At 43.7% G+C, this 17,927-nt stretch overlaps 1 protein-coding gene across 1 annotated transcript; it reads left to right on the plus strand.

Annotated features, from left to right (window-relative positions):
* The first annotated feature begins 16,125 nt into the window (after positions 1-16,125).
* Positions 16,126-17,607, plus strand: PWWP4 (PWWP domain containing 4). Its single transcript, XM_064573647.1, has one exon. The coding sequence runs from the start codon at positions 16,126-16,128 to the stop codon at positions 17,605-17,607; it is 1,482 nt and encodes a 493-aa protein (XP_064429717.1).
* Positions 17,608-17,927: the final 320 nt, after the last annotated feature.

Raw genomic sequence — 17,927 nt, forward strand, 5'->3', positions numbered from 1 at the left:
CGGGCTCCCTGCTCGGCGGGAAGCCTGCTTCTCCCTCTCCCGCTCCCCCTGCTTGTGTTCCCTCTCTCGCTGTGTCTCTCTCTGTCAAATAAATAAATAAAATCTTAAACCAAAAAACAAAAAACAACTACTTCGTTTATTTCTCCTGTAACATTTCCGGGAAAGTGAATATGTCCTCCTGGTGGGCATTATCCATGCACTTCTACAGGGACCCAGGCTGTCAGAAAGTCTGCCACGTCCAACACGTGGCTTCCACGTTTGCCCCGGAGGCGGCCTGCTTTGCGGTTTGCTAGAAGGGGAAAAGAGCAGAGAGGTGCACCAGGTATGAGGTTTTTACGAGTTAGGTCCGGCAGCGGCACACATCATTTCCGCTGACATCCCATTGCCTAGATCTCAGCCACACAGTCACGTCCAACAGCAAGGAAAGCTGGGAAATGATGCCTAGGTTGGGGGCCCGGGAAGAAGAGGCACGCAAGGGTTTAGGTGGTGAGCTGAAAGTCCCTGCAACCTGTGCCTTTTTGTAAAAGCAGTGTAAAACTTGACTACATTGGGTTTCCTTAAAGGGAAACTCACAAAAATGCTCAAAGCATGAACTGAAAGTCCAGCATGAAATTAAACGAGGCTGTCCCACTTACGGACTGTGAGACACTGAACTGATTTCTTGACTTCTCTAAGCCTCGCTGGCTTTCTCGCTACCTTAAAGGCATAACGATAGTATTTGTCTCATAATATTTTGGGTGAAATTAAGCGAAATAAAGCATAAAAACCCTTATGGGCACTCAGTGATATAAAGCGAGCACTCAAATATTAATAACAGTATAATGATATTAAGGTTCATAATTAATTCTATATAATTGTGATTATGTTATCATAATTACTATATTGCCATTATTATGGCCACCTTTTTTTAGTCACTGGTACGCAATTTCCTGAATATCAAACACTGAATGCAAACTAGTGCCCGCTCTATATTTCAAAGCATTAAAAAAATGAATTATTTTCATCATCAGGATTAAATATAACATTTCATTAACAAAGGTGGGTTTGGGACGGGAAATATATATCTCAAGTATACAAATTATTTAGGGTACGTCAAATGTCACAAGGGCATTCTTATTCTTTAGGCAGTATTTCTCCAAAAGAAGTCCGAGAAGACGACAGATGTTTGAATAAAAGCAAAAAAAAAAAAAAAAAAAAACCTATGTGCAGTCTGGTTGACCCCTCTCTTCTTTTTTTCCCTTCCACTCTCTTTGTTCTCCTTTGGCCTCCATAACTGCATACTCTGCTGTTATCCACTTTCATTCTGGAAATTTCTTTTCTTTTCTTTTCTTTTTAAGAAATTCAACTCACGTCTTCTATTAAAGGTTCTCATCTGACAAATATTAGTAAAGCTGTCCATTAAACTGTAAATAACTTTTTATTTTTTATTTATTTATTTATTTTTAAAGATTTTATTTATTTATTTGAGAGAGAATGAGATAGAGAAAGAGAGCATGAGGGGGGGAGGGTCAGAGGGAGAAGCAGACTCCCCGCCGAGGAGGGAGCCCGATGCGGGACTCGATCCCGGGACTCCAGGATCATGACCCGAGCCGAAGGCAGTCGCTTAACCAACTGAGCCACCCAGGCGCCCGTAAACTGTAAATAACTTTTTAAGTACAAAAATAGGCAGGTGATTTTATAATCTAAAAAAAGATTTTACATTTTCTTTCTTTCTTTTTTTTTTTTAATTTCATTTTATTATGTTAGGCTAGTCACCATACAGTACATCATTAGCTTTTGATGTAGTGATCCACGATCCATTGTTTTCGTATAACACCCAGTGCTCCGTGCAGTACGTGCCCTCCTTAATGCCCATCGCCGGGCTAGTCCATCCCCCCACCCCCCTCCCCTCTAAAACTCTCAGTTTGTTTCTCAGAGTCCATAGTCTCTCGTGGTTTGACCCCCCCCCCGCCGATTCCCCCCCCCTTCATTTTTCCCTTCCTTCTCCTAATGTCCTCCATGCTATTCCTTATGTTCCACAAATAAGTGAAACCGTAGGATAATTGTCTTTCTCTGCTTGACCTCTTTCACTTAGCAGAATCTCCTCCAGTCCCATCCGTGTGGATGTAAAAGTTGGGTATTCATCGTTTCCGATGGCTGAGGAATATTCCATTTGTATATATGGACCACATCTTCTTTATCCATTCATCTGTTGAAGGGCATCTCGGCTCTTTCCACAGTTTGGCTATTGCGGACATTGCTGCTATGAACACTGGGGTGCATATGGCCCTTCTTTTCACTACGTCTGTGTCTCTGGGGTAAACACCCAGGAGTGCGATTGCTGGGTCATAGGGTAGCTCTATTTTCAATTTTTTGAGGAACCTCCACACTGTTTTCCAAAGTGGCTGTACCAACCTGGAATCTGCATTTTAAATAAATGCTCCCGGTTGATCTCAACCCCACTAGAGTTGGAACCACTGTATTTGTCAAGGAGGACCTGACTGTCATCAACAATGGCAGCTCAACATCTCCATCTGGTGGCTTCATAACACCAGTGTGCTTTGCAAATGCAGTCCATGGTTGTTAGAAAACTATTAAAAATCTGAAAAACAGGAAGGAAACAGGAACAAAGGACACGAGTGGAGTATCTGCTCCATGAATAACCAAGACTGAGTTGTAACATCTTTTTTTTTTTTTAATTTTATTTTATTATGGTACGTTAGTCGTTAGCTTTTGATGCGGTGATCCACGATTCATTGTTTTCGTATGACACCCAGTGCTCCGTGCAGTACGTGCCCTCCTTAATACCCATCTTTTGACTTTTCCAACACCAAACTTGAACTTGCCTGTATGAAACGTTTGAGGGGAAATCAAACCGATGCATCTCAATTGTCATCCGGCTACACAAAAACACAGGTACTGGATGAATCCTATCTCTAGATCATTACACCACGTTTTGATTTCTTACAGTGGTGCCGGGAAGATTTCATGAATTTTCAAATTATCCTTCCAGACGTTAGCTAATAAAGAACATTCCACTTTCCAAAAATAACTTAATACAGAGCACTCTTAGTTAAGTTCTACCGTTAAGTCTTTCTTCTAATTATAAAAGCAATAAATATTCATGGTAGAATAACTTTTACAAAATGTAAAATCTACGGAGGAAGTGAGATTCATACTTCATTCCACTACCGAGACACACTATACAGTTTGAAATGGGGGGATACTATCTGCTTCCGTCCTTCCCCCTTCCTCTCTCTCCCTCTTCCCCGTCTATTAGTTTCTTTTAACGTTTCGCTTTTTTGTACCGGCCTTAATTTGCTACCAGCTCTGGGGTTTCTCTTTTTCCCCCTGTTTTTAATCACACATTTTACTTCTTTCATCTAAGATTCGGAAGCAAAGCTTCAATATTTTATTCAGTGCAATCCCACTTTCATACTGACTACTTCAAGTTAACAGGTTAATGCTAAGCCAGTGATGTATGTTTTACTTCTAATTCCCTTCCTTATACTGCTCAGCATTTCATTGGCTCTTGTAAGCATACCAGTGTGTTGGGTGAGGGATGGCTGACGATGACCGTCCAATGGCGGGGTGGGGAGGGGTAAGGATAGCCTCTTCAACAGGTGCCTCTGGGACAATGGTATATCCACATACAAATGAATGAAATTGGACCCTACAGTCGCACCATACACAGAAAGCCTAACTTATAAGAGCTAAAATTATAAAAGTCTTAGGATACAACGTAGTAGTAAAGCTTTGTGACCTTGGGTTTCTTAACTATTAGACCAAAAGCAACAAAAGAAAAAAAAAGTAGGTAAGTTGGCCTTCATCAAAACGAAAGTCCTTTTGCATTAAAAGACACTATTGAGAGAGAGAGAGAAAAAATATCCTACAAGATGGGAGAAAACATTGGCAAATCATATGTCTAGGGAGAGTCTAGTAACCAGATTATGTAAAGAACCCTTACAACTCCAACCAAATGGCAAAGCAAACAATAAAAATGGGAGAGGGATCTGAATACAGATTTCTCCAAGGAAGATATACAAATGGCCATCAGTCACATGATAATATGCTCAACATTACTCGTCATTGGGAATTGCAAATCAAAACCTAACAACAGCTGTTAACACCCATTAGGATGTCTAACATTAGGGGGAAAATAACAAATTGCTGTTGAGAATGTGGGGAAGTTGGAAGCCTTATACACTGCTGGTGGGAATTTAAAATGGTACAGCCACTGTTTTAAAAAAAAAAAAAACAGTTTGGTGAGGGGCGCCTGGGTGGCTCAGTCGGTTAAGCATCTGCCTTTGGCTCAGGTCGTGATCTCGGGGTCCTGGGATCGAGCCCTGTGGTGGGCTCCCTGCTCGGTGGGGAGCCTGCATCTCCCTCCCTCTCTCTCTCTCTGCATCTCCCCTTGCTTGTGCTCGTGCTCTCTCTCTCTCTCTCTCTCTCTCTCTCTCTCTCTCTGCATCTACCCCTGCTTGTGCTCGTGCTCTCTCTCTCTTTCAAATAAGTAAAATAAAATCTTTAAAAAAATAAAAAGAAGGGCGCCTGGGTGGCTCAGTTGGTTAAGCAACTGCCTTCGGCTCAGGTCATGGTCCTGGAGTCCCTGGATCGAGTCCCGCATCGGGCTCCCTGCTCGGAAGGGAGTCTGCTTCTCCCTCTGACCCCCCCGACCCTCCCCCCTCTCATGCTCTCTCTCTCTCTCTCTCTCATTCTCTCTCTCAAATAAATAAATAGAATCTTTAAAAAATAATAATAAAATAAAAAGAAGTAAAAACAGTTTGGTGGTTCCTCAAAAGCTTAAACATATAATTAGCATATGATGCAGCAGAGATATCCCCACCCCACCCCCCAATTTAAAACAGGCATTCAAAAGACACATGAACAGGTATGTTCATAGTAGCACTATTCAAAACAGCCAAAAGTGGAAGCAACCCAAATTTCTGTCAACAGACGAATGGGATAAACCTAAGGTGGAATAGCCATACAACAGAATATTATGCAGACTTAAAGGGGAATGTTGCAATGTAGATGGACTTTAAAATCATTGTTCTATGTATAAAAAGCCACACACAAAAGGTTACATATTGTGTGATTCCATTCATATGAAATATTCAGAATAAGCCAAGCCCTAAGGACGGAAAGTAGATTTGTGGTTGCCAGGGGTTGGGGGCAGGTGGGAGTGAGGAGTGACTGGGTATAAGATGGGTATAAGATTTCCTTTAGAACTTATGAAAATGTTTTGTTAAGAAGATAGAGGTGACGGTTTCACAACATTGCAAATTTACTTAATGCCACTGGATGGTATACTTTAATTTTTTTCTTTTTTTGCCTTAACTCGTTTTCTTAAATTTTATTTTGTTATGTTATATTAGTCACCATACAACACATCATTAGTTTTGGATGTAGTGATCCACGATTCATTGTTTTTGTATAACACCCAGTTGCTCCGTGCACTACGTGCCCTCCTTAATGCCCACCGCCGGGCTAGCCCATCTCCCTACGCCCCCTCCCCTCTAGAACCCTCAGTTTGTTTCTCAGAGTCCATAGTCTCTCGTGGTTCGTCTCCCCCTCCGATTCCCGCCCCCCTTCATTTTTCCCTTCCTTCTCCTAATGTCCTCCATGCTATTCCTTATGTTCCACAAGTAAGTGAAACCGTAGGATAATTGTCTTTCTCTGCTTGACCTCTTTCACTTAGCAGAATCTCCTCCAGTCCCATCCGTGTGGATGTAAAAGTTGGGTATTCCTCCTTTCCGATGGCTGAGGAATATTCCATTTGTATATATGGACCACATCTTCTTTATCCATTCTTCTGTTGAAGGGCATCTCGGCTCTTTCCACAGTTTGGCTATGGCGGACATTGCTGCTATGAACATTGGGGTGCACGTGGCCCTTCTTTTCACTACACCTCTGTCTTTGGGGTGGGAATGCAAGTTGGTACAGTCACTTTGGAAAACAGGGTGGAGGTGCCTCAAAAAATTAAAAATAGAGCTCCCCTGTGACCCACCAGTAAGAAAATATTTTAATTAAAGATAATGCTTCTTAGACCACTGTAATAAAGTGTTGAAGTATTTTGAAAAAAATACAAAACAAAACAAAACCTAAGCAGTTCCATTGTAATGTATTCATTTAAGAATAATATTAAGCCCGTTACTGCTTACACGTAAATACGCTTTATGGAAAAAAAAAAAAAATACTACATTTTTGAAAACCAAGTATTAAAAGTATGGCATTGTTTTCCATCTTTGCAAATCTACTTAATACCTACCTGAATAGGAAAGGCCTGGGCTTTCTTACCTGCCTCTTCACTTCACCTCTTACAATCTGTTGTTTCAATGGAAAGGCAATCCAGATTCACTGATACTGAGTAGGGAGAAGAAGACCTCATTGGTCCTCCAGAGGGTTCTCGGGGACCACCCCCAGCTCTCCCAGAACGACCACTGGGCACTGCCAAAGTCCACTACTGTTCCCTCATGAAGTTTAATCAAGCCTTTGAGAGCAGAGACACTATTGGCTGATTTGACCAAAAAAAAAAAAATGGAGACTAAGGAACAGAGATGTTAGGGTGCAATGTGAAAGTCACACACAGCTGAGGAGAGGCAGAGCTGAGGCTCAAACCTGCATCGGTCTTTCAGAAAGCATCTCTGGTTTGAAAAGATGGATGCACCCCACCATTTTCCGTCCCCAAAACCTACATAGGCTACGTGGGGGGGTCTTGGTATCTCTCTCCCTCTCCTCTACACTAAGAACCCGGTGAAAGCCTCCATTCAGTTGGCACAGTTATATAAAAGTCCAGCTTGCCCTTCTCTGTTGGATTGCGTCCAGCTTGCCCTTCTCTGTTGGATTGCGTATAGAATATGGGAGGGCTTTGTCTTGCTCCAGAATCTGGGGTCCAGGGCTGTGCTGGGTTTGTCGGGAACCGTCACCTCAAGGGGGCTGATCTGGGGCATCACTTGCCAAATCAGCATTCAGTGACAGCATGTCAGTGGCTTGAAGTCGGCCATAACGGGAGTATTTACATCGTGGAAATAGGAAAACCCTGGAAATTGGAACCGCACTCTCCCCTCCCAAAGGCCTGCTTCCAGCACATCACTGCCCAGGACTGGCCACAGAAGAGTTGCCTGGAGCTCATTAACAGGAGGAAGAGCTGCATCACAGGGCAGCTAATGACTATGAGAGAGGAAGTGTGTGCTGTGTGCCCTGATGATAGGAGCCCTATCTCTGAGCATAGTATTCATTGTCGGTGTGGTCGCAGCAGTCCATGCTGAGCACAGATCCCAAATGTGAGAGGTTCATCTCTATCTCCCTGTTGTCCTAGATCAAGGACATTGTGGGGAGTTGCCTCTCTTCTCAGGAACCATTGGTGTCCTGAAAACCCTGTCAATACATATTTGTCCAAGTGTAGACTCAGGGTCATTTGGTCCTACTGCAACCTGAGTTTCTAGTTTGCCTTCCACTGACATCCAGGTCCTTTATCCTCACACTTTTTCTCCTCTTGGGTCATTTTAAATTGACTGAGAGACCTTGGATCCCACCTAAACAAACACACCTGGCCTCACGTGTCCTGGCAGGTTGAAAGGAGGTCCTTAACAGGACCCGGATCCTAAGTGGGTGCGTGTGTGTGTGTGTGTGTGTGTGTGTGTGTTCATGTGTGTGAAGGGAAAACAGAAGCGGTTATCTATTTCTACTTTATTTCCTCCATAATCCATTTTGCGAAAACTCCCCTGCCCTCCATGCCTTTTCTGAGAACATTGGGTATTGTCTCTGATATTTCATTCATTCATTCACTCACTCATTCATTCATTGGATTGGTCAGGGTGTAATTGACTGAGAGTGAGATCAGTGCTCTGCATCTGAGGGTGTATTAGGACTTCCTGGTTTCCATAGAAAGCTAACATCAGGGAGAATGTTTTGATGACATTCTGGTTTCCATGACAACCGGGGTAAGCCATTCTTTCCTGGAGGCAGAAACACTTAACAAGGATATTTACAGACTGGAGAGATGGAGTAACTGTAGAAACATCGAGACTAGTCGGTGTCTGCTATCAATGTGAGTCGTGTGTGTGTGTGTGTGTGTGTGCGCGCGCGCGCGCATGTTTGTGGGTGTTCCTGGTGTGTGGTCTTTAGTTGGACATTGAGAGCTCTAATCCCTCCTGTTTTATAAGAGAGGATGGCAGCTCCTCTTGTGGGGGGTTAAGGTGATTGAATAACCTGTCATACCCCAGCCCCGCTCTGCTGTCCTAAGGTGACACCATTACACAAGGACATTGTTACCTGAGTTCTTGAAAGCAGAGATCCCCAAATATTTCTCATCGTGTACCTCTGCCTAACGATTGTCCCATGAACCCTTAAAGATGTACGTTTACTCATTTACACCTACTTATAGTGAAGTTACTATGTGTCCGATATGAGAGAGAACATTTGAAGTCCGCAAATGAGGCAAATGGGTGGGATTGGAAGACCTGGTGTTACCTTGTGTAGCCTAAGGGATAATACTGTGCTCACGCCGAGTAGCGGACACACACACGAACTAAGAAACATCTCTAAAAGACAAAGTCTGAGCCCAAGCTCTGAGGTCCCCTCCTCAGAGGTCATGGCTTCCCAGAACCACCATATCGTGCCTTGGTTTCTCCAGAACTACAAGTGCCTACACTTCCTATCGTGGCACTCTTGTCTCATTGTTCCTTTTTGTCTTTTTGTTTTGTTTTGTTTTGTTTTTCTTTTTTGGTCTCCAAATAATTCTGTCAAGCTCTCTCTAATCAAAACAGTAAGAGAATATTGCTTATTAGTCATGTTTGTTTTTCCCTCTTTGCTTTTAAGGCCGTTCTTTTCCCTTTGGTTTCTAGAAGTTTCACTATGATGAGCCTAGACCTGTTTGTATGTGTGTTTCCGTGTGTGCAGGGGGCGGGGGGGAGTGGGAAGGGGGGAAATGTATTATGCTTGCAGTTTGGCACATCAATATACCACCTGATATTTTTCTTTATTTTTGGAACATTGTTGGCTATTGTTCCTTCATACATTCGGCAGCCCTTCTCTCTTCTTGGACTGCAATACGATATCTCTTATGTGTTTAAATATATACAATTTAATAATGACTGTTTCCTTTGATCAATATAAAATAATACCTCAAAGACATTTCTAATCTATTCTCGTTGCTTTCTACGCAGTGGTAGGCTACGGTTTTTGCTTGCCTCCTTCTTTGTTCACTTACATCCAGTATTTCATTTCATATCTCCTTAGAATCTCTGTAAAGTAAGGTTTGGGTGCCTATGAACACATAAATGTGTCCTCCCTGTAATATTTTAAAACATTCGGGAAATGATGATGTCTACCCTCACTCACCACACACTTCCATCCTTTTTCTTCTTCTCTTTTCAATGGAACAATGCCATGGGACATTTCTGTTTACCATTCTAGACTTTTCTCTTGCATTTACATGTCTTTTGTATCCCACGGTGAAGTATATACTGTTGTTCTCCGTGTGAATGTGCGCTTCACGTAAAGCGTATTATTTGTACTTAATTGGTCTCTAGTTAGATTTCTTTTGCCTGAATTTTTTTTTTTTCCTGAGTCAGTACATGATGGTCTGCATCAGCCTTTGTGCTGGAGACATAACATGCCCTTGTTGGCTTAGATTATAGGTTTGTTAGTCTTTCCCCACGGGTAGCAAGCACCTGGCATGCACCCAGTGTTGTTGTGACAACCTACAATGCAGTGACTTATCTTGTGAACGAGGGCACCTTTTTCTCCTTGTGCACGACACAGGGAAATCAGTACGTTCTGAAATACACACCTCGCCCACTCGCCTGGATATTAGTAACTATGGAGGTCTCGCCTGCTGGAAAGAGGAGGCTGTCCTTGACTTTTTCAACCCTAATGCCGTGCATGATTTCAGTAGTGTTACGGACGGTGGTGGAGGCCTCCTTGTGGCAGGTCATAGGGACCGGAGGGGTAACAGAGCATCTTTGGAAGGAAGTTGGCCTACTTGATGGGAGAAACCACCTGAGTTTGTGAGAGGCATGGGAGAGAAGCCACTCTAGTCTTAAAATAAGGCCCTGAGGGAAACCTTGACCTTTGTAGAGTCCTTTGCTCAAGCACTCATGCTTCTCCTTCTCTGGGTAGATAGCTCTTGATGGTGGGTGCCTGCAAGAGTAGCTTCTCTGGTTCCTTCTTTGTTAAGGAAAAATTGGGAGGCAGAGCTTGGCAATTTGAAGGTATATGTGTATTTAGTGTTGTAGCTGATCATTGGTAGGGGAGAAGCAAGCCTAATTTTTTCACTTCTTTGAGAAAACCGAGGACAGTTCATGATTTTTCAGTTTGCAATATTTGCCATTTAAACGTTTGTACAAAAATAGCCCACATTTCCAAGTGACCTTTATGGATTTATGAAACTAGTGAACAACACAAGGGAAGGGTTTGAAGATTATCGATTCCCATTCAGTTATTCTACAAATGGAACTCAAACCCAATGAAAACTTAAAAACTTTTACATGTGAAAGTTCGTGCTGAATTCATCTGGCACTGGAAAGGTGCAAAAACAGGCAAGAACGTATTTTCTTTTACAACTGAAATTACATAAAATGTGCCTTTATAATAAAAAAGGGGGACTGCCAAGTTGTCTTGTCCATTTGTGGAAATACATGTTTTGGGGACAGTTTAAAGTCACAAAACCTACAGCTTAAAAGAGGCTCCCAGGGGGACGGGGTGCCTGGGTGGCTCAGTCGGTTAGGCGTGTCTGCCTTCGGCTCAGGTCATGATCCCGGGGTCCTGGGATCGTGCCCCGTGTCGGGCTCCCTGATCAGTGGGGAGTCTGCTTCTTCCTCTGCTCCTCCACCTGCTTGTGCGCTCTCTCTCTCTCTCTGTCTCAAATAAATAAATAAAATCTTTTAAAAAAAAGAAAAAAAAGGAGCTCCAAGGGGTGCCTGGGTGGCTCAGCCGGTTGAGCGTCCCACTCTTGATTTCAGCTCAGGTCTTGATATCAGACTCATGAGACTGAGCCCTGCATTGGGCTCCACCCTAGGCATGGAGCCTGCTTAAGATTCTCTCTCTCCCTCTTCCTATGCCCCTCCCTCCCTTCTCCCTCTCAAAAAAAAAAAAAGAGAGAGAGAGAGAGAGAGAGAAAGCTCCAATAAATAAGCAGCAATTGTAGGGAAGGGATGAAGGGGTGTTGGGGTAAAGATGAGAGAACTCCTGCCTCTGGGGAGTGGGGGGGGGGCGGTACGGGAGTCATATCAGGGAAATTGCCCTTATTTTGAGACAATACCTTCAGAGTATTGTCTTCTTCTTTCTTTGGAAATGATTACAGCCCTCACTGGGGAAAAGAGTTAAGGAATAAAGCTTCCAAAATAATTCTTCCAAAACTCATGGCCGTTGATTGGAGAAATAAATACTCATTGCCATCAAGTTCTTTCATTCATTTTTTTTAATTTTCAAATTTTTATTAATTCATTTAAAATAAAATCATTATATGTGAACATAATAACATTTTTATGAAAATAACTATATTCTAATGAGATTGGTAGTGATATTAAAAAAAGAAAATAACTATATTCAAAAAATTTTAAAATGTTGTAAGAGGAGTGGCATTGTTTTACACTTTTGCAAGTCTTGTTAATGTCTGGCTTCATAGAAGATAGCTGTATTCCATCTGCTTCCTCATTCAGTCTGTTAAATTTTGTTGGTTTGTTTGAAGTATATGAAGAATATGTTGCCTCACACACATATGCGGCTGAAGAAAATAGGTCTATTTTAGAAGCATTACAAAAGAGCCGTTCCATGCAAGATGGGCCGGTGGATTTTATTGTAAAAGCTCTTTCATTCCTTAACCAAAGAGCAAATGGAATAGAACAAAAGTTATACCAGGACTTAAAAGTTGAAGCTGATCCATCTGAGGGTTCCATTTCTTGATGGTCTGGAATTGACTGTGAAGTTATAGATTGCGGAGTTGCTATTTATACCATTCCCCTTCTGGTTTTTCGTTTTAATATTTATTCATTTGAGAGAGAGAGAGAGCACAAGCGGGGGGTGGGAGGGGCAGAAGGAGAGGGAGAAGCAGTCTCGCCGGCCGAGCAGGGAGCCCGATGCGGGACTCCATCCCAGGATCCTGGGGTCATGACCCGAGCTGAAGGCAGATGCCCAACTGACTGAGCCACCCAGGCGCCCACCGAGCTAGGATTTTAATTATTGCCTGAGACTGGGCATCCTCATGACGAAATTGAGCCTTGAGATTTTATTACAAAATTAAAGTTGTTATTATGTGACCAAGACCAGAACAACTTGGGGTCAGATGGAGTTTTCACGTAAGAATAAGGTGAAAAGCTCCCTATCCCATTCATTCAGCAAATACTTGTTGAGCGCCGACTAGGTTACTGGGTACATTTTCATATCCAAGCCCTCTGAGGATTGGGGGTTACTTTAAAAGTTACTTTAGTGTCATTCAAGGTTCTATTTTTTAAGACATTGTTCCTGGTGTGCAAAAGAGGATCAACATTTACATATCATTATCTCTATCTATCTGTCATCTGCCTGTCTATACATCCACCTGTATGCATCTTTAGAGGGAAAGAAGAGAGCTGTGCTCTTGTTAGTACGAAAGATAAAAAGAAAATCATCTGCAATATTAGGTACCAACCCTTAATGGAAGCTGTTTGGACAAGGGGCCAAAGCATATGGTGAGAAGGCCATTGGGGATTTAATATTTTCATTTAACACCCTTCCCTTCTGATCGCCTCTCTCAAGGATGCATTGCTTTGGTAATCGGAAGAAGTAACTGCCATTGATATTTTGGCCGTCCGCTGGAAGTTACTCCATTAAAGTGTTTCATAGTTGAACAGATGTACGCAAATGTGAATAGGAGAGAATATTCAAATCGAACAGATGTACGCAAATGTGAATAGGAGAGAATATTCAAATCGGTGGTATGGCTTTAAAACCTTTTTAATATCTTATAGAAAATATGTATAAACAGAATAAAAAATGCTGGAGTCTGTGGACCCACATATTTGCAGTTAACATTCCTCCTAGGTGGTCAGATTACTGATGCTTAACATTTTCCCTACTTTATAGCTTTAAACAGCATTTTAGATTTTCCGCGTGTATTTTCAAACCAAGGAACTGAAAGGAGCTGAAAACAACATCTGCACTGGAAGCAGAAACATTTGCATGCGTGTGTAGAGCAGAAAGCATGGATTATATGCACCGGTATCAGGCATCTTGGGTCTCTAACGTCATCGCTCTGGGTGTGTGTATATATCTGTGAGTGTGTGTGTATGTATGTGTGTCTTGGGGATGGGCAGCTATCTGGTTGGAGTTGAGGTGACTCAGGCACTCCTGTTCTGTATGAGGGACCGGCAGGTCCTGCTGCAGGGAGACTGCAGTTGGCTGAATCACCTGTTTTTCCTTCTCCCTTTTGTTCTGTGTCCTCACATCACACCTGTGTTCTGAGAGCCAGCACACTGAGTTCTCTAAAGCAGAGGACGCAGTTACCTGCCTGATCATACACTCTGGCAAGAAAAAGTTTGTGCAGGCTATGCCCAAAGTAGGTATAGTTAGTCATCATACATTTCATATTATACCTATGAGTATGTGTGAACAGAGCTGTGCATACATGCATTTATTAGGGAAATAATATTTTGTACTGTGAAACATACCATTTGAAACTGATAATGGATGAGCTAAAAGCTGTAAGTGAACTATAATACATATTTGAACAGTGTATACAGAGAAGTCGAACCCATTCACAGGGTATTTCTTGGGGAGGGGGTGGGGAGAGGGATTGAGAGACCAATTGCACTTTCTGCACTACACACATCTAAATGTTTGAAATGTATTTAAGTAAAGTTTTTAAATGTCAGAGAAACCACATCGTAAAGAGATTCACAAAAACGATGTGAAAAATCAGCATTCACATGAAACAGTGATCACATATGCTCTTGAGTGAAGAAATGTAGTCCTCGGTAATATGTGCGGGCATGTGTATACGGATGCGTCGCAAGTGTGTGACGAGCCCACGTACCATCATACTGACAGTAAGCATCTTTAATGTATTGCCTCCTATATATCTCTCTCTACCCGTTTTATGTTCTCCACAAACCCATTTAATGTTACTTGAGAAACACCAAAACACACTTGCAGACCCCATTTTTGTTACACACACACACACACACACACACACACAAGCTGCTACTATTAAATCTATGCGTCCAAGACAGACAAAAAAAGACTATGATGAAAGCAGTGGTTCCCACGGTTCTGAAATAGGAGGACTAGCCTAAACTAAGTAGCTTAACGTGGAAATAGTTTTGAAACGCAAAAAGAAGGAAGCAAATAGACGTGTCTACATTATAAATGAGACTTAACTAACATTTCTGTTTCAGAATGGGCTACATTCCAGAGTTGGGGAAGGGAAAAGGATGAATCCATCCCCGTCTCATTGGCTTAATTTCCCGTCTGCTTTTCTGATTTTCTAGATTGACATTAGAGGTACGTAGGAGGTCCTGGGTATCTACATTTGCTGTCATTTGATCCCTGGAAGGACAGTGCACTTCAGAAGCACAGAGCAGAGGTAAAGGGTCTGCCGGACAAGCAGTTGGGAGTGTGTGAATCAACAGATGCAGCTCACAGAACCTCGCCTCCCCCGACCCACGTGGTGTTCTGTAAGACGTTCCTGTTTTACTAAACATTTCATTTGCAATCACTTCGTGAGGACACTTGGGGAGTGTGGTTTATCTTGCTCCTCACTCTACAGCCACTTCTTTACACAAATATGTGCTGGGGGCAGGGGAAACAGCCTTTTAAGCCACCACAGAGAAATGAAAAAGGGCAGGTCACAGCCAATGGCCCACGCCTGCAGCAATCCTTATGAAGGATGGTACCAGTAACCACCATGATGACCTTCGTGAGCCTCTGGGTTCTAAGCTCACGCTCTTGAACACAACACTGTGCTGACATTCAGTGTCTGTAGGCTGGAGATCGCCTCTGGCTTCCTTGGGTGGCACAGGGTGGCATCGGCACCCCCAGAAAAATGAGAGCTGAAGCACTCCCCCAGGATGAGCCCCAGAGAGCCCCAAAGGCACAGGATGTCCAATAACACAAATGAGATCTGGAAAATGACACCCACCTCCCCACACAGATGCTCTTTAATATTGCAGGAGTAACAAGCAGGGCAAGAAGTTGGGTTTGGAAAGTAATAAAATTCCTCTGGTATCTTCTTCTGCATTTCCCGGCCCCCGCCCCCCGCCCCGATACTTGCCATGTATTTACCCCCTGTCTGATACACACTCTTTATATTTCTTTGTTTTATCTCTTATCAATCCTCATCGACCAATGTTCTTCTACTTTCGCAAAAGGAATTTTTTTCTAATACTTTTCTTCTTTTCCTTTTCCACATTCCAGTATTCTCCAGTATAGTCCATTCAAAACACAAGTTCCAGCGACCCTGGGAGATTCAGGTGAAGAAGGACAGGCCATGCAAGCCGTAAGCCCTTTGTGGTCCCAGGCCAAAGAGGTGTGGTGAACAACATTGCTTTAGGGAAGACCTGCCGTGCCTGTGGGTATGATGGCCGGACCTCGCGACCTCTGTTAATTACCTCTTGAGAGGAAACTCAAGTCGTCATGGATGCTGAGTATGTCCTGTGCAATTGGAAAGGCCATTTTTGGCCAGCAAAGGTTTTGTCCAGATCTAGGATCTCACCAAGAAATAAGAGGAAAGGGGCACTTTCTCTAAAAGTTGAGATACTCTCCGTAGATGAAAAAATTGAGGTGAAAAGCACAGACATAAAGATCCTAAATGAGTCTCAAATTGAATACATTACCTCCTTGCTAACAGCCGAGTCGGAGGCCAGTGTCCCACCAGGACGGGAAGTGCCCTACAGAAACGCTCTTACAGTGGCACTGGAGATTCTGAATGAGAGAGCAAATCTGGGTCCAGCAAGAGCATCAGATGATCCAGAGACCATTAAGCCGTCCCAAAGGGGACCACAAAAGCGATCTCGTAGAAAGTACCGGAAGCCCAAAGGGAACTTACTGAGGGGCCTCAGGAAAAGCAAAAAACTCAAATCGCTGCTGGTACGTTCACAGAGTGAGGACGCCCCAGACGGTGGCCGACCACGGGCACACAGAACCGTCACTCCTATTCCAAGGAAAATGCAAGGGGAGTCCCCACAAAGCTCCAGCAGGTACCCAAACTTCCCGTCACTTTCAGAGGGAGATTATGAGGAAGAGGGCAAGGAAAAGAGGGACGCCTCAAGAGTTAGGCCCTTGCGTCGCCCAGCCAAGGAGGAGGGTACAAGTGCTAAAGACGGAGGCGCCCTTCCATCTCTGCCACCAGGGTTCAACCTCACTGTACCCAAGGCTCTGAAAGAAGAGGCACGTGACACCGACCCAAAGGCCCTGGCCGTCTCCTCTGAATGCTCTGCCTTCTCCGGGAATGTTGGGGACCACGGAGAGGGTTCCTGGAAGCCAGGCTTGGAAGGTGTGGCAGCATCCTGCAGTGCCCCTAACCCGAAGCTGCGTTACTCACTCCGTCTGGCAAATAGAAAAAGGAAGCTGCAGGTACCAGAGTTTGAGAAAGGGCTGCAAGGACTTCAGCCTTCCGTCAGCTCAAAGGCTATCAGCCCCACCACTGCTATTAAAAAGGACGTCAGCAAGGAAATGGGACAACCGACAAGCATGGCTTTTCCACAGGAGCCTCGTCCCATTGAAGGAGGAATGATGGTCTGGTTCAAATTCCAGGATCACCCATTTTGGCCAGCGGTGGTAAAGAGTGTCAGCCAAACAGAGCAGACTGCGAGGGTGCTTTTGATTGAGGCAAACATGCACGGCGAAATGAGTGGCATTCGAGTTCCTCTTCGAAGATTAAAGCATCTGGAGTGTAAAGAGAAAGAAAAACTGATGAAGAGAGCCAGGAAAGTGTACGAGCAAAGTGTGAACTGGTGTTTCTCCCTGATTTCCCACTACAGGGAAGGGCTCAGTCGCGGGTCTTTTGGAGGCTCTTTCCTGGACTATTATGCTGCCGACATCAGTTACCCAATTAGGAAAGCCATCCAAGACGGGGATGTGGAGATTGATTTCCCAAAGGTGAATTATGCCGACCTGGAAGATTCTGAGGAGGAGGCCTCCCTGGGCGGGGGGAAGAGGCCCTGCAAGAAAATTCTCCCTGACCGCATGAGGGCTGCTCGGGACCGAGCCAACCAGAAGCTAGTGGACTTCATCGTGAAAAGAAAGGGAGCTGATCACCATCTTCTGGACATTGTCAAAGGCAGGAAAGAGTCCAGGTGGCTGGCATCATTTCTGAATTCAAGCAGGTACGTGATCTGCATTGAAACATACCTGGAGGATGAAGACCAGTTGGATGTGGTGGTGAGACATTTACAAGAAATCTACAAACAGATAGACAAGAAAATGCTGACTCTGACAAGGGATGACAAAGTGAGTTTTGTTCTGGAAGTTCTTCTGCCAGAAGCAATCATTTGTTCAATTGCTGCACTTGATGGATTAGGCTACAAGGAGGCAGAACAAAGGTACCTACAGGGGCCACCGGTGCATTACCGGGAAAAAGAGCTATTTGATAAAAATGTCCTCAAGGAAATGAGAAAGGGATCAGCAACAAGGGGCAAAGCTAAATAACTCCTCCTGTGCCCGCACTTCAGCAGGGCGACCTCTCACTGCCCTGTCTGTATGAAATGTGTGATTCCTTCCATTCGCTACGGCATGTAAATATGTTCTGTAAATTTGAGACCCCGGGAACATGCTGGATTCATCTTGGAGCAATCTCTAGCACCTATGGGTAGCACGGCCATCATCATTTCTGGTTCCCAAACGCTTCACAAACTAATTTGTTAAAATACTGCAAACAGTTGTACTTCCCTCTACTTGCTTGGATGTGTACCTGTCCAGGTGTTTTCATAATGTTGCTTTTGACAGTACTTCATATTTCAATATAGGAT

The sequence above is a fragment of the Mirounga angustirostris genome, unplaced genomic scaffold, assembly GCF_029215605.1.
Source record: "Mirounga angustirostris isolate CCGP_5_RB_7025 unplaced genomic scaffold, mMirAng1.0.hap1 SCAF_11, whole genome shotgun sequence".
Classification (NCBI taxonomy): Eukaryota; Metazoa; Chordata; class Mammalia; order Carnivora; family Phocidae; genus Mirounga; species Mirounga angustirostris.